Here is a 17,205-nt window from a genome sequence, read left to right as displayed (position 1 = left end):
TAATTACTTCAGAAGCTGCTTGAGAATCTGCAGCATATAAAGGCGTGTAAATGCAGACAGAGACACAAAGCAGTCATTGTTCACATGCTAAGGTTAGACTCCAACATGTTTAGACATATTTAATGGTCAGAAAAATTACAAATACATTGAACTGACTGGAGCTGTCCTGCATCTGGAAGGACTAGTGCTGAGACCAAGGCACCATTCTATGGTACAGACCAGACTGATCAGTTCAACCTTCTGATATCCAAACTGCAAGATGACATAGTCCAGATTATGAAAAAGATTCTGCTTTATCACAGCTACTTCATACACAAGGCTGATAAAAGGACAGCTCACCCTGTCAACACTACAGGAGGTCCAATAGATGGAAAAATAGATATTTTAAGGAAAGATAGTGGGGACATAATCTAGAGGAAGAAAATCCACTCACCTGCCATTTTTTTTGATGTAGGTTACTAAATAACCATGGTCTTCCCAGTTATGAACTGTTTCTGTCATTCCCTGCTCCTGAAAAATGGGCTGTAGAGCTTTAAGAACGGCATTACAATCAGCTGCAAGATTAAGAGAGAAGAAATAATCAGTGAAGATTTTCCACTCAAGTTACTTCTGCCTTTTTTTAGAGGCTGAAAAGTTTATCCTGACAGATTGGATTAACTTTTCTTTAAGTACCATGTGAACAATCTTTCATTTCCTCTTCCACCCACCCCATTCTCCCTAGAGATATTTCTCAGTGCACGGGTATCCAAACAATTTTCTTTTAAATCAGTTCTTACACCTGAGCAAAAATGATTATCTACTATGGATGTAATGAGAGTATTTTAATTACAGCTACTATTGGTCATCTACTGTATCACAATCCACACAAGTCTTTACTCATACAATTACTTTTAAAATCACTTAACACACAAACAGCAATCCAAAAAACCCACAGCACTGACAAAAAACTCCAAAAAAATGTTGAGCTGTAGTACTGGGAAATTACAAAGGCACTGAAAACTAACCTATCCACTCCACCCCTACACAAACAGCCTTTTTTCTAACATCCAGGTGAGAGCAAGTTCCCAGTTGAAATCTTCATGACGCTATGGAAAAGATCACTCAGAAGAGCACACAAAAACTCACTTGGAAATAACTGACATTACTCTGGTACAATTACCTTCAAAAGCAAGGTGATAATTTGTCCGTAAAGGTATTTAGTCAGTCAGAATATGCTGAGTTCAGAAGCCTTAAGTTTGCTGTACAGTTTTGTGGGTTTTTTGTTACCCACAACATAGCTTAAATGAACAATTTTAGTTTCTTCAAACAAGTGTCTCAAAAACAAGTTGCAAGTTTTGCCTGTTTATTTTGGAATTCACAAGGTGAATTAGTGGAGGATGCTCCTAAAACTGCACTTAGCAGAACAGGAACAAAACTGGAAAGACTATTATACCAGTGTCAGTGAGGAGAGCTAACATAACATTCATCTACAGGCCGTCTCATTAAGGCAACTAGCATAATTTCTGCTTCACAAAACACAGAACTAAGCCACTATGGTCAAGCAATATGTCAGCAATGTAACCAGGATTTAGAGTATATCTACCAGAGAAATCAGCTGGCACAGCCACATTATGGAGGCACAGCTTACAACCAAATGCTTCAGCACAGACACAGTCTTCCCCATCATGACTTTCCTAAGGAGTTATTCCCAACGTATGTACTTTGTTTCACCCCCTGCTCCCAAAATGCATATACACTGGAAACCAGTAGAAGTAGTCTGAAGACATAATCAGAAATAGTTTCCAGGATAAAATGGAGTTGTACTAGCTACAAAGAACTGAAAAAAAAAATCCTTACCAAATTACCACTGAATGTTTTAACCAGACAGACTGAAGTAACTGACAGTATTTACTTTTCTTCAAACACAAAGTCAAGAGCAAGCCAATTCCCCAACAGCCAAGATATTTAATAAAAGTTGAAAGGATTTGCTTATTGCTTATATTATCTGATCTTGATGCCTGTTCTGAGATAGATTTATTTTTCACCTTCTACATCTCACTCATAACTCCATGTTGCAAACTAAAGGAAAATAGAACCAACAAAGCTATTCTGTGAGACCACAGTATATTGTTTAACTGTTGGTTCCTTCTTAGTCAGTAGCACCACTGACAAAACACCACAATCCACTACCATCATGAAACTTCTTCCTTTCTCTACCTTCCTGTAAAAATCTGCATCATCTGTACCAGCAAGATTTTAGGCTTCCTATCCAGTGTCAGGTTCTACCATGGCACAGGCAATAATTAAGGCTCAGAGTACAAAGCTTGTCTGCCCAGTGGCCATGGTTACAGTAGTAATAAGTGGGCCAGCAATCAAAGCAACATGTTTTTCAGACATTGAAAGAATAGATACATGGGACCATAACTATGAGCCACAGTTCTTAAACTGGCTCTAATCTCTGCAGCCTTGCACGGGGAAGGGAACTTTGCAATGCTCACTTTAAACTTGCAGCTTCTGTCAGGCATCAGCACTTTTTGGAGAAGGTAGGAGCAGCTGCTCCAACTCCAGTACATTCACAAAGAATTTGTCACTTCAGACATATGCTCCCCACTTCTTTAGTAGCATTTGCTTCCTTGCCCAACTCCTTTAACTTCTCTGTCTTTTTCAAAACAAACACCTATTTCCATCCTTTACTTATGTCACTACCACAAAACCATTAAAGAACTCTGTTTACTAAAGCTTGCCATACCCTCCCAGGGCCAAGAGTAAAATGACATGAAACCCAAATTGAACTAACTAGTGTCCAACCAACCCCCAAACCACTTCACTTCTGCAGGTCCTGCAAGATAGTAGGAAGATAGTGAACAGACTGAAAACTGAAGTGCCCATACACATTTAGCCCATTTTCAACAGCTTCAAGGAATCCTGCTAGGTGCATCTTGGCAGACACTGAAGGACAAATCACCACTGGTATTTTTCTGCTTCATGAACATAACAACCCCTCACATACTGTTCATCACTCAGCAGTAGAGTTCTTTGCTAAGAACCCAGGCACAAGCTTGATTAAGCTCTTCCTATTATGCTATTAACTTCAGGAAATTAAAATAACAACATGCTCTTTCATCAGGTATCCTTTCAGTTATACCACACAAGATTTGCCTTGGAGGGCTAATTAATTCTCCAAAGTTGGAGATTCCTTTATAAAATGTTTGAGGTGTAACTGGTTGCTTGAAGGCGTCAGGAAGTTTCAGCAATCTCAGAATCTCTCACCCAAATCCACTTGTCACCACCTCACTCCAAGCTCAGATATGCTCTTATCAAGCATTGATAAGCAAAAAGGACAATGGTGATTAGAACAATAGGAACACCTTTGAATCTACATCTACGTGTTTATTCAAGTAGTCAATTTTTGTTGTTGTTCTTCAGGAACAAAGGAAACAAACTCTGGATACCAAGTATAAAATACTGGTTTAGGTGCTTGATAATTATTTGCCGGAAGGAATGAAAAATGCCCAGAGTTTCACCTTTAGAAAACAGGAACAAAAACCACTGTGTATAGGATTTGAGATATATGTATTTTTCAGGAGTTAAAGCCCAGTTCAGCCAGAAAGTTTTTGAATCCCAGCACATTTGAAGAGAAGACTTGCAGCAGTTTCAGATGTTCCTCTAAATCTGAGCAGCAAAGCAATCAGTACTTGAAAGTAATCTGTGAATGTGATGCCAAAGTCTAGAGTCACTGTAAGCACCAAGTCTGGGCTCAAGCATCACACTGGCTAGTTCTACCCTGATACTTACACTCAGTGTTGGAGCGATCTGCTATTGAGCCAGACTATCTCTAAAAATATTCTGGTTTAAGACTTCTTCATGCCCTATGATTAACAAAATTTAGTAAGCTATGGAAACCGATTAGTAGTTATTCGAAAATATTCACCCCACTTCCAACTTCAAATTTTTCTTACCCTGATTTTAAATAACTTCTTCTAACAAGCAAGAATATAACATAACCAAATCAATAGAACACATTATAGCACTTATATATGATTCTGCATCTGATGCATTTTTCCCTTGGTAGCTAAATATTCAATAGAGAAAGGTGAAGAAAACAAATCAAATTAAGTGTTTCATTAAGAATACGTTAAAGAGTTGGCATACATTAGGAATCAAGATGCAGAATATGCTAAGAGTAAACAGCAACCTGAGCTGCTGGCATATTGTTTCAGTTTGGAGCTGTTTAAGTTGTTTCAACATAGTAAAATCCTTATGTTTTGCAAGTCTAATATTCTTGCACACAGGCACTATTGATCAACTCCAATCTTCAAAAATCTTACAGGAAAAGGAAATACAGAGACAGGGTGGGAGGGCACTACATACAAATGATGAAGGGAACACACCTGATAGAAGAGATTCATTTCTAGGCAGCTGAGGTCCAGGGGCAGCTCAAGATGAGCAGCAGGAGGTGCCTTCAACCTGCTACAGCTGCACACCTGACTGCTCTGGCACTGAGCTCACTACAGTGAAACTGGTGGCCCCCTTCACCACCACCTCTTAATGAAAGTAGTGTCCTCAGGCTCATAGGTGTACAGGGAATCTCTCATTTACAGACTAATCCAAGGCATTTTTCCAGTGCCAATATTGTATCTCAATTTTAACCACAAAAATACTGCAGAATTAAGAGACGTGCAGCAGAAATGTTTAGTGAGCAAGTTGTTCATAATTAAAATCCAGAACCAAGGAGAAGCTTCAGGCTTCTATGTATTTTCCACATCCTAGATTTCCTTTAGCACTAGAGAAAATAGAAAAAAAAACACAACAAAAAAGCTAAAAGTCACAACAGTTTATGGAAAGTCAACAGCCACCTCCTCCTCCTAGGTCCCCCTCTCCATTGTACATGGAAGATAGAGCAGTACATAATAGTTTGCAGATAACTTAACACCTAGTCATCAACATCTGCACAGCAATCTTTTTCTTAAAACTAGAAAACTTAAGAATTGTACTACTTTTGTCCTAGTTAAAAGGATCTGCCTGCATGGAAAATGAGTGAGCAGAGCACACTGGTATTTGAAACAGACTATGTAGAAAAGTTTCCACAGCAGTATCGCAGGCTCAACTAAAGTCAGAATGCCAACAGTTGCCTCAACAGGTCCTTGTCCAACAACAAAATACTCCCATGCCTCACAAGAATGAAAGTATCCCCTCCAAGCACACTTCAAGACCCTGCTTTCATTACTGCCCAGAACAAAGCAGGTAGCTTTTTCCTGACATGCTAACAGATGCAAATGAAAAAATGGCTTTAGCAACAAAGACCTTCTGAGTATTAAGTTTCAAAGTCTCCCATCAGAACACACACACGGGAAGAATCCTTTGTTTTGTCCTTGCCAGCTCTGCAAAAGAAGAAAACACGAGGAAGCAGAAAACTATACTAAAATTACTCCTTTCAATCAAATTGCACCTATGAGCATCATCTTCATCATATTGGTTTAGACACAGAAGTCAACAAACCATGTATGGCATGAGGCTTAAGGGGGGAGCAGGTGGAAATAGTCATCTACTACTCATCCATGAGAAAACAGATCATCGAGTTTCCTACTACACTCATTCTATTGCATTATGTATTACACAAAGTTAGAGTAGAAGGCTGCTCTTTCCAAAAGTTTCCACAGAACACTTGCCACACTCCTAACTTTTAAGGATTTCCAGCTACATGTGAATACAGGCAAATCCACCTACACTGTCACATCAGCAAGTCCATGAACTTACTGGCACTTCCATGTGATCACCACAGCCAACAGGAGTCATTCTGTGCATCCAAGTGTCCTTTAGGAAATTATGGGTAAAACAACTATGAGTCAGAATGAGCTCTCAAAATGTTAAAGATACCCAGCTACAGACAAGAGAATTCAACCCTCTCTCCTCCCCAAATACAAATAATACAAAGGTAGGTGCACTACCACCACCTCTGTATTAGTGCCCTAATCACCTTCAGGGGAGAATTCTACAGAAGATCTCAAGTTTTCAGCAAATACAGGTCTATGAGATCCATCCACTTCCATAATGGAATAAATACACTAAAAAGAAGTTATTCCTTCATCCTTCCTCTACATGATTTGTTGTATTAGGGATATCAAAAATCTAATTTACTGTACACAAAACCAAAACTGATCTTGTGTACTGAATAACCCATGTTGTTTTGTGAATCTAAAGCTCCTGAAGTCTTCTGTAAACTCACCTCAATAAAAATACATTCCAGTATCAGGTTTAGGCAATGCTGTTGCCCCTTGAGACATAAAATTCTAGTTACTGGATTACAATATTAAAAACATCTACTATCAAATTGCAGAATAAACTAAGTACCACCAGTAAGCACATATACAGAGTAAGACTAGTCTGAAACAGTTTTACACACAACAGCCATTACTAACTCTGAAGTCCACTTTGTAAGGGGCCTTATAACTTGACATTCATTGCATGAAAAGAATAGGTTTGGCTCCAAATCCTAGTATAAGTGATGTAGCAAAATGCTTTCATTGGTAGCAATATTCCATTTCCATCTAGTATTTTAGGCAAGAAATTATTTTTTAAAAGGTTAAATTGTGAATTTCTGCTACAAGGATAGATAATGCAGTTACAAGAATGATTTCTGTACTTTCAATCAAAAAACACCTCAACATGGAGTTTAAATCTGGGAGAGCTGAACATAAGGTTTACTAGACTATGCCACAGCATTCCCAATCTTTATCTGTATCCCACAAATTTTCAGTCAAACACATTGTAGGGAAGAAGATTGCTTCTAAGGTTGCGTAGTTTAATTCATCATCGTGTAGGACCTCTGATACAAATGCATTCTTAAGAGATAAGAATCCTTGTATCAAGGAACTTTTATTACTTTAACATCACCTCTGCTGCTTATACTTGCAGCAAAAGCTGAGTACCTTCATTAGAAAGGAGAGAAAGCATACAACAACTTTCTTGTCACTGTCTCTGAGCAAATCCCAGATACCTGGCAGCCATGGTCATGGTTTGGTGTAAAATAACCATGCTGTTCAGTGATTCTGAAACACAGCACAGGGCAAGCAACCTAGGTAGAGGGTACAGCAGAGACCAGACCAAAAGGGAAGAATGAAGTACTCAAGAAACAGACTGTAACAGCTCCACAAAACACTTTTTTGTTTTGCCTTCCTCTTCCCAGGACAGCAACCCTTCACATGAGCCAGACTGAAAAGTAAAGCATCAAAATAAAATTATGTTCTCATTCTTTCATGTAAAGCTGGTCACTAAGTCAATGTAAGTGTTATCTCAACAAATAATTTTGATGTTTGCATAAAACACAAGCACATTGCACATGAAGTTAAGTACGCTAACAAAGTCTTTTCAAGCACAAATGAGGGCCTGTCACTGCACATACATATTGAAAGAACCAGAAGAAAGCACTTGCTACCAATTCAGAGCTCATTTACACTTTGAAGAACAATTTAACATTTGCTGTGAAAATGAAAACACTTAATACATTTTATAAACAGAGGCCATTTCCCCCCCACCCATCAACCCACAGACTGACTTCCTAATACATGGTTCACTCATGGGAAAAAATCAGAGCCTTACTGAAGGCATTTTGCATTTTAAGATCATTCAGGATGGATAAATCCTACTGACCAGTTGAGGAGTCTATGCAGGGGACTGTTAACACATATTGCCATGCACTTGTATGCAGATTATTTTATTAAGTCATGTGCACATTGACTCAAAGAAGGCCTCAAACAGCTCAGTTAAGTGAAGCAGCTCAGCTTTATTACTCAACTTTTGCGACTAGTAGTAGGAAATATTTACTAGTCTCCAAAATTCTGGTACCCAGATCTTGTACCCATGCATTGGACAAGGCACACCAGCCAGAGATCAGAACAGGGCCTCTGCATTATGCCATGGTCCTGCAGAGACACCTGCAGCAGCCAGGATGCATCCTTTACAGGACTCTCTCTGAAAATCTGTACCAGTACAAATAGATAAGTAATCAGAGGCAGCTCAATTATGAAGAGGAGAGCTCAATTATGAAGAGCATCATCACTCCCATTCACTCTGACATCTACAAACCATTTCTATTTTTGATAAAATAGATTAAAAGACGTTTTCTATATGTGGCATCTAATTGCAGCTAGTTATGATGTAGCATCCTACTACAGTTAACTTTTTAAATGCCCATCGTCTGGAAATGTGCACAACATATCACAGAAAGTGATTCTCTGGTACCTCTGGAAAAAAACCCAAAACAACAACTTATGGCTCCACTTGAGCCTTAATATCAACAAATGTGATTTTAATGCTTCAACTCCACTAGCTACATTTGTCTCCCAGTAGCACACAACCAAAGTCCATCAACTGGCATACAAACCTCATTTTATTTCTCCCATTTTAAACCTTAGCATCTTTTGGAATACCTGCAGCCTTTCCACCCAAAAAAACTGTAAAAGAGAAAATACGCTTGGTAACAGAACTCCAGCATGTCCAAATAATATCAGCTCTCCTGGTCACTTACATCTTTCAAGCCACTTTAATTACCTATGACCTGACCATCTTCTAGAAACATGTTAAGCAAAGTGATTAGTACTTGTCCTAAAAACTTTCCTCACCTTTCAAGGATTTTGGTATTTAAAACGCATGGTCAGAGAAATGTATCTGAAATAGGAAATACTGATGTGTCAAAAGCAGTCTTCATTTCCTGCAGGAATTTGCTCTACAGCCTCACACCAGAGCCTCATGAAGAGTATCTCCCACACTGTTAAACCTTCACCTTTGCCGGTGACAGCTCCTTCATGCCTGAGCAAGCAGCCATTGAGAACTTGACATCATGCTGGAGAATCAGATAATTATATTTTCAGAGTTCCAGTCACAAAGCATTTTAATCTTCCAAACTAGAAACCAACAAAAGCAGGGAATGAGTTCATAGCAGTCCTTACTGCTAAAAATGGAAAGCTATTAATTCCTGTATTAACACCTCCTGACAAGCCCCATTTGTGCTCTGACACTCAGCAGGGCAGTTCTCGGTCCAGGCCTGTCAGAACTAGACAGTGGAGACCTGCAGGGCTCAGTTCACAACAGCCCAGACAAAAGCAAAGACTGAGCCCACGCCACTCAGGAAGCTGCTAAGGAAACATAACCAAAACAGACCCATTTCTGAACTGCCAGTTGCAAACACACCTTTAGCCAAGGTTGATAACACAGTTGCAAGCTCCAGATATCTGAGCCTTGTTTAATCCTTATTTACATGGTCTTCACATACAGATCATAGCTAAGGAGTCAGCAAATTTTGTTCACATACCATAAATCAATAAAGTAAAGAGATAAGCCTGTCATCTGCATGTTATCACTGCAATCAGATGTTTCAGCACTTCAGACAATCCAACACTTGACACAACCAGTCAAATTTAGCTACAAGGATCAGAGACGCCATTCCCTCACAAGAAGTTCAAATATACTTAATGTGTTTTTACAGCTAACGGCAGCCAGCTACAGCCACAAAAGCAGACTCCATCTCATAGGAAAAACAAAGCCCTAGCATCTCTAGCACAGCAGGCAACAAAAGCACCCACCAGAGAACATCAAATTAAAAATAACTCTCTACACAGGAAAGTGCTCAAAGGTTTTACTGATGAGTTTCATTTATAATTTTAGGCTTAAACTAGTACTGATCTTGACAGTTTCTTGCTCTTTCATATACAAGATTGACTTACTTGAGAAAGAAACCACAAGTTTTCAAGAAAAATATCACGTTTTCAATGCCAGTCATCTTTTCCTGCATTCTCTGCTATTTCCGCATTTAGTATGGAATGAACAATGATTCAATATCTAGAACTGCTGATTATCTGCTAAATAAACCAAACCAGCACCAGCTCCAAATTGTCTTTACTACAGCAAGACAGCTCAAAACATGCAAGCAACTGCATTCATGCAGCATTTTCCCAGGTAGAAATTCAGGTAGATGGTGGCAAGAAAGAGCCAACACAGCACCTCCCCCTCAGCATTTAGTTCTCTTAAACACTCCTCTTGCTGGGAGATTATCCCTTCAGAAAGCCATTTTCTTAATTAGTTCTTAAAGTAAGGAAACTCAGCAACAAGGCTTTAAAAAGCTGCAAAACTCAAAACCTTGTCAACTCTTTCCCCCCCCCCTTCAAAAGTTTCGATCACCACAGCCAAAAATAAGTACATAAAACTGTAGCACTGCTCTATGAAGAACATTAAGACTTCCAATCCAAACAAAGACAAGAATGAAAATATTAACTGCATGCAGTTCAAATATTTAACAATTTGACAGCGTAAGTAAAACCTTCAGTACTGAAAGAATATTTAGTAGAGTAGCTCAGACCATCTGATAATTAAGACTTCCCTCCCTGCAGTCTCAGAATTGAGCAGTGGACCCAACTCTGCAGACAGGACCAAAGCTACTGACAGAGGATGCTCAGCCCTCAAAGGTCATTCCCTTCTATCTCCATGAAAACATTAATTTGAGGAAAACCAGATCGTGTGCACACAACACATTCACTTACAATTTTTCTTTAAAATTTAAGCATTGCCCAACCCGCACTCTCTCTAAGCCCAGCATTCCAAGAGTGTGTAATTTATCCAAGAGCTTACTAAGCATTTGTTTTAGTAACTATAACAGCTCAGGTAATCACTGCTCTCCTCCACCAACTCACTTATCTATGCCCTGGCCCTAAGTATTATGGGCACCACTGTTTGTGCCACTGTACCCTATATACCATGTATAATCCCCCCAGCAATAATCCCAAATAGCAAACATGCAGACAATTCAAACTGATTTCTAATTAATTTGCCTTTCAAAGCAATTTTCTGAAGCAAATAGAAGAACCCAAACCTCACAAAGAGTCTCCACATTATCTCTCCTCCCACTCTTAAGAATAATCTGAAGAACATTAATCAGTTCAATACTCAACAACCAAGAAAACTAAGCTTATATGACACATTCACACACGGATGGAAACGCTCCCATGTGCAAGCAGACTTACAACATACAGTAAATCTAAAATCAATTCTGTACAGGTATAAGGCATGAAATATCTATATACTTTCATAATAAAATCCTCAGAATAAATAACTTGAGGAGTCTCAATTTCATCTCTTCTGACTAACAGAAAGACAACTAAAGCTTTCTGTGCCCCAATTAAGGTAGGCCAGTGATGTGTGTCCATTTTTATAAATGTTAACATAGTCTTCTTGTCTTTTAGGATTGGGAACACTATGCTGTTTGCCTGCTAAAGTTGTCTGTTTATCTGCAGGGTCACAGATAAACAAAATATTTCTGTTCAAAGGCCTGTGCTCTACAGTTACTAATTTAATCAGCTCTTGAGAAGACTATCACTGGAAGTCAGGCTATGCTATCCAGCTATCAAAGATTCAACCCTGCTTATATTTAACTGACTACTATTATTTCTAAAAAACTAATCAGATGCCTAATTAGAGTAGATAGTTATAAGGACAGGCAAAAGGCCTTTTTCTCTTTTGACTAGTATATAGATTTTTGTAGTATATGAAAAAATTTATTGAAAAGATTGAAAAAAAAGGCAGCTTTTAGCAGAAGTACATGGCTTCATTCATCTCATGCAAATCCATTCCCAAGGCAGTACTGTGTCCCCCCATCTCAAACCAATACAAAAGGACTTATTTTCTCTAACTCCCCAGATCCATGTTTTTATTGACATTTGCTGGCATTACCAACAATCTTACAGGAGTGATGACCGCAACACTAAGAAATGGCTACATAACAAGTTATCATTCTCAAGATCCTTACTGAGTACATTTGAGTCCTGAAGAATGTACATGACAAGCTCCAGAGTCCAATACCCCAAGACAACTGGACTGCCTGAAAAAACCAGAGCTGTTAATTGAAAGGGTTTGTAACATGCCAAGTAAGTCAGCTAGTGAGAACAACCCACCAGAATCCACACCATTCTGCAGCACAAGCAGTTGCTAATAGCTGCACAAGTATTAACACTTGACAAAATCCCATCTTGCTCATGCAGAGCTGTGTCCTGTGGATCTTCTCCCTGCCAGCAACAAAGACAGCCTCCATCCTTTACTCACAAGAGAAACTCAGAAGACTGAGGATAAAGACAAGTCACACATACCAGAGAACAAAGTAATAAACAGACCCCAGAGAATTACTAACATCTCAAATACTATCTCAGCCTTTATAATCATCTTCAGTCTTGATGGTAGACAATTACAACGATGCCTTTGGATAGCTGCTATGTTAAAAGTGAACAGTCAGAAACATATACAGATTATTTCAACCATGTATAATGGCTCTCAGACAAGCAGAATTCTTAAAAAAACCCATGTAGTTATTGCAAGATGCATTGCAATGAAATGAACTATTGTACAACCCTTCTACAAAGTACAGATGGCATTTATCTGGACTTCTTGTAAAGCCTTTGACACAGTTCCCTGCAACATCCTGGTCTCTAAATTGGTGAGAGCTGGATTCAGTGCGTGGACTGTTTGGTGCAAAAGAAAGTGGTTGACCATCACATCCACAGGGTCGTGGTCAATGGCTCAGAGTCCCAATGGACATCAGTGACAAGTGGTGCCCCTCAGGGGTCCTTACTGCCACCAGTGTCATTTAATATCTTCATTAATGACAGATTAAGGGAGCAAGTGCACCCTCAGCAAGTTTGCAGGTAACACCAAGCTGAGTGGTGTGGTTGTCACACCTGTAGGATGGGATGGCATCCAAGGGGACCTGGACAAGCTTAAGAAGTGGCCCATGGGAATCTCATGAGGTTAACGAGACCAAGTGCAAGCAGCTGCACCCAGGTATGGGCAGCTCCTGGTATCAACAAAAGCTGGGGATGAACAGATCAAGAATAGTCCTGCCCAGAAAGACTTGGGGGTGCTGGTGGGTGAGAGGCTGGACATGACCCAGCAACAGGCATTTGCAGCCCAGAAAACCAACAGTGTCCTGGGCTGCATCCAGAGCAGTGTGGGCAGCAGGGTGAGGAAGGGGATTCTGCCCCTCTGCTCTGGCAAGACCCCATCAGCAGTGCTACACTCAGCTCTGGGGTCCCCAGCACAGGAAGGAAATGGACCTGTTGGAGCCAGTCCAGAGGAGGACACCAAGATCCTCCAGAGGGATGGAGCATCTCTTCTACAAGGATAGGCTGAGAGAATTGGGATTGTTCAGTCTGGAAAAGAAAAGGCTTTGAGGTGTCCTAATCACAGCTTTCCAGTACCTGAAGGGAACTTAAAAGAAAGCTGGAGAGAGACTTTTTCAAAAGGCCGTGGAGTGACAGGGGAGAATGGCTTCAAACTGAGAGTAGGGTTCAGTTAGATGTTAGGAGAAAGTTCTTTACTGTGGGGGTGGTGAAGCATTGAAATTGAATGCCCAGAGAAGCTGTGGATACCACATCCCTGAAAGTGTTCAAGGCCAGGTTGGATGGGGTTCAGTGCAACATGGCCTAGCCCAAGGTGCAGAGAGGTTAGAAGTAGATAACCCTTAAGGTCCCTTTCAGCCCACGCCATTCTATGGCAACTTTAGTTATATTAATACCTACCCAAAAATACACATTTGTCAAAAAGCAAGGACACAGTTATGTTTTGAGGAACAAGATTGTGCATTTACCACGTTTACAGATTTTGCCTTCTCCAGAACGCAGAGACGCAACAGCTTTAGCTGAGACCTAGAAATAACATGTTATCCTCACAAGATCTGAAGATCCAAAACCACATATTTTACTAAATGCCATTTCATGGCATTCCAGACCATTCAAAAGTCTAACTGTCCACCTAAATTGGGGGAAAAAACTCAATTAGTTGACAGTCTATGATTAAGCTTTGAGGTTTAACTTCTGTGACACAAACTACACATGCACATTCACTGATATGTCCTATTTAGATAACTCTTTGTGCTTCGGACCCTAAACACTAGATGAGGGGAAAAACTCCACATAAAAAGTACAAACCAACTACTGAGCTGTCACGGCTAAAAGAAAGTTCTTCATGTTTCTTGACGATGCCTCTTGCGCTAAGACAAATATAAGAAGGGAAAAAAGTTTCTTCCCTCCTTTGATCTACACAGCAACACTTCTACAGTTGGGCCCATCACCCCACCCCCATTTAGGTACATCCATCTTGGTCAGAAAGACCTTCCCCAAATGTACAGGGAAGTGGAAAAGCCTAACTAAACCCAAAGCAATAGTTAAGAATATTACTACATTCTCTTTACAGTTAACGGCACTGATTTTTATATCACAGAGGAGCTAACACACCTATAGCCTATTTTCAATACACCTACTTTTCTCCCCAAAGCAATTTTGATCCTTCTGCAGAAGCCAGTCACTGATGTAACTCCTGAACCCATGATAGTTCAGGGAACCACACAGGCAAAGAGGTCATTGTGGAGGCTGGTTGGTTTCCATGAAACTAGTTTTTACACTAATCTGTTTTACCAATTCTGCTCATACTAGATTAGTCAAGCATAAGGAAAACAGCAGGACTATCTCATTTGCCATTAGGTCACCATTAGTGGCTAACCTGCCCTGAAAAAAACTCAGTGTAAAAGGGAAACGGAAAGGTTTTCACTGAGAAAATCAGAGAACGCTATCCTAAAGCACACTATCTGGGAACAACTGCAGTAACACCTTCCCCTCCCTGGCTCTCAGAAGTGCACATGTAGCAGTGCCACAAAGGGCACGGTTCGCAGCAAAGCCCCTGTGGTCAGGAACCTCTTTCTTAAACCAAGCTTTTAACAGATTTTGTCTGCAGATGCAGGGAACTACCTTCACTGGAACTACCAAACTGGGAAGGAGAAAGGGGTTCGACACAGGAGGCCAGGCCGGCCCCGGGCCCCAAGGGCGGGCGCCTAGAGCGGGAAGGCCACACCGAGCCCGCGGCCTGGCTCAGCACTCAGCGAGGCGCTTTGGCGCCCACGGCAGCTCCCCCCTTCCCCCATCAAACCCTTCCACCCAGCTCGGCCGCTGGGAAACGTGGTTGTCGCCGCGGCCCAAACGTGCCCCCTACAGATACCCGCGGGGTCAGGCCTCGCCACAGCCGGCGGCTCCAGCACTAATCGCGTCCTCCACCAGGTTCGAGCAGCACCGCAGTGACACCGCACTCCCGCGCCGCACCCGCGCCTCGCTCGGCGGCAGCCGCCAGCCCGGTTCGTCGCACCGGTCTCAAGGGCGGTGCAGGGGCGGCACAGCCGCAGCGCCGGGGCGGCCTCACGGGTGGCCGGGCCCGGCCGCTCGCCAACAGCCAGGCTCCCCTTCCCTTCGCCCGGCCCTGCGGTTCGGCACCTCCCGCCCCCCCTGCCCGCACGCGGAAAGCGCGCCCTGGGGCCGCCCGGAGCCGCCGCGACCGCCCGGGCCAGGGGAACCCGCACATCCCCCCGCCCCCGGCCCGACCCCGCGGGCTCCCCCCGGGTCAGGCAGCCCCCGGCGCGGCGGGCTCAGGGCAGGAGGCCGCAGCGGGCCGCCCGCCTGCCGGGGAGCAGAGGCGGGTACCAGGGGCTAGCACGGCCCGGCGGGAACGCCGGGGAAAGGCCGGAGGGGGCGTCCGCACGGGCCTCATCCTCGGCGGCCCTGGCGAGACACCGACACGGGGGGGTGGGGAAGGGGCGCGCCCCCACCGTCTTCTAGCCCGGTTACCTGTGGCGCCGAGCAGGAAGTCCAGGGTGCTGTGCCGCGCTGCTGCTGCCATAGTGAGATAGAGCCTTGTGCCATACCTGGAGCGGCGGCGGCAGCACGGCCGTGTGGCGGAGCGGCCCTATATGCGCGGGGGCTGCGGCGGCGCCGCGGGGGGGGAGCGCGGCGGGGCGGGGCCGGGGCGGGCCGGGGCGGGGCCGGGGGAAGCGGCGGGCCCTGAGACCCCGGGCTGGGCCGCTCGGCATGGCCGGAGAGCGCTGCGGAGCTCCCGGGGGTGCGGCTGACCCGCACCTACCCCCTGAAACGCTGTAATGGTGCCCTGGCGCCGAGGCCACGGAGCGGTCCCAGCGGCAGCAGCGGCGGGGCTGCTGCGTGTCACCTGCTGCCCGCCGTGGGCACGGAGGAGGCCTGCTGTCCCTCCCTGCAGAGGGACCACCACCAGGGAGTCTTCAAAGCCTTTTGTTTAAAGTCTTTTTTATTCATAACGGATAACTGTAAAACAGTGTGCTGAAGCCACAAATTACGTTAATCACATGCAGTTACCAACCCAGAAAAATAGTATCCAGAAGTAGTTAGCTGTAAGACTGATCACAGAATCACAATATCACAGAATCAATTATGTTGGTAAAGACCTCTGAGATCATGGAGTCCAACCTGTGACCGAAAACATCACCCTGTCAACTGGACCGTGGCACTGAGTGCCACATTGAGTCTTCCCTTTAAAACGTCCAGGGATGGTAACCACCACCCCTCTGAGCAGCCCATTCCAGTGTCTAACCTTTCTGTGAAGAAATTCCTCCTAATCTCCAACCCAAATCTCCCCAGGTGCAGCTTAAGACTGTGTCCTCTCGTCCTGTCACAGGCTGCCTGGCAGAAGAGACCGAGCCCCACCTGTCCACAATCTCCTTTCAGGGAATTGTAGAGAGCATAAGGTCACCTCTGTGTCCTTCTCTCCAGGCTAAAAAACCCCAGCTTCCTTTGCTGCTCCTCATCAGACTTGTGCTCTAGACCCTTCCCCAGCTCCGTTGTCCTTCTGTGGACACGATCCAGCACCTCAATGCCCTTCCTGAATTGAGGGGCCCAGAACTGGACACAGGACTGCAGGTGGTGGCCTCACCAGTACCGAGTACACAGAAAGATGTTTGACTGTCAGTTACTAGGACCTTTGCCAGCTGGCAAATTCCTTTCATTTTATTGCATGAATGAGAGTGGATTTGCACAATGCCATAGCATCAGTGGTTTCACATGATTCCTCAATTAAATGAAAAGATTTACAAGTAATTGTTAGTGTGTAATCTAATGTGCCACCGTGATTATTTCTATAACTTTCAATAAGGTTTTTTTCAGGGCAAATTTACAGTATCCTTGTTTTTAACAGTTACAGTTCCACATAGGCACCCTGAGCAAAGCAGAAACATTCACTGGAGGTGTGCATCAGAGACACACAGACATCTGCAGGTCTGTAGTAACTACACTTTTCTTCAGATGGTCTTCATTTGACACAAGTCATGCATGAGAGGCTGGGGGTTTTTATGATTAATTAGCTAAAATATACAGCTTTGCAGATTCCCATTCAATA

At 43.0% G+C, this 17,205-nt stretch overlaps 1 protein-coding gene across 1 annotated transcript in view; it reads right to left on the bottom strand.

The window, feature by feature from the left end:
• The window catches only part of SMS (spermine synthase), a 47,398-nt gene extending 31,632 nt beyond the window's left edge, over window positions 1–15,766 (bottom strand). Inside the window, exons 1-2 of the mRNA XM_082278725.1 lie at window positions 15,630–15,766; window positions 434–554 (exon numbers count right to left, since the gene is read on the bottom strand). Of these exons, the coding sequence (XP_082134851.1) occupies window positions 434–554; window positions 15,630–15,681 (173 nt within the window). The 5' untranslated portion in view covers window positions 15,682–15,766. The remainder of the gene's footprint in view (window positions 1–433; window positions 555–15,629) is intronic.
• Between the last annotated feature and the right edge of the window lie 1,439 nt (window positions 15,767–17,205).

This window comes from Coloeus monedula (genome assembly GCF_965178545.1).
Source record: "Coloeus monedula genome assembly, chromosome: 3".
NCBI classification, from domain to species: Eukaryota; Metazoa; Chordata; class Aves; order Passeriformes; family Corvidae; genus Coloeus; species Coloeus monedula.
This window is presented reverse-complemented; position numbering and strand designations above follow the sequence as displayed.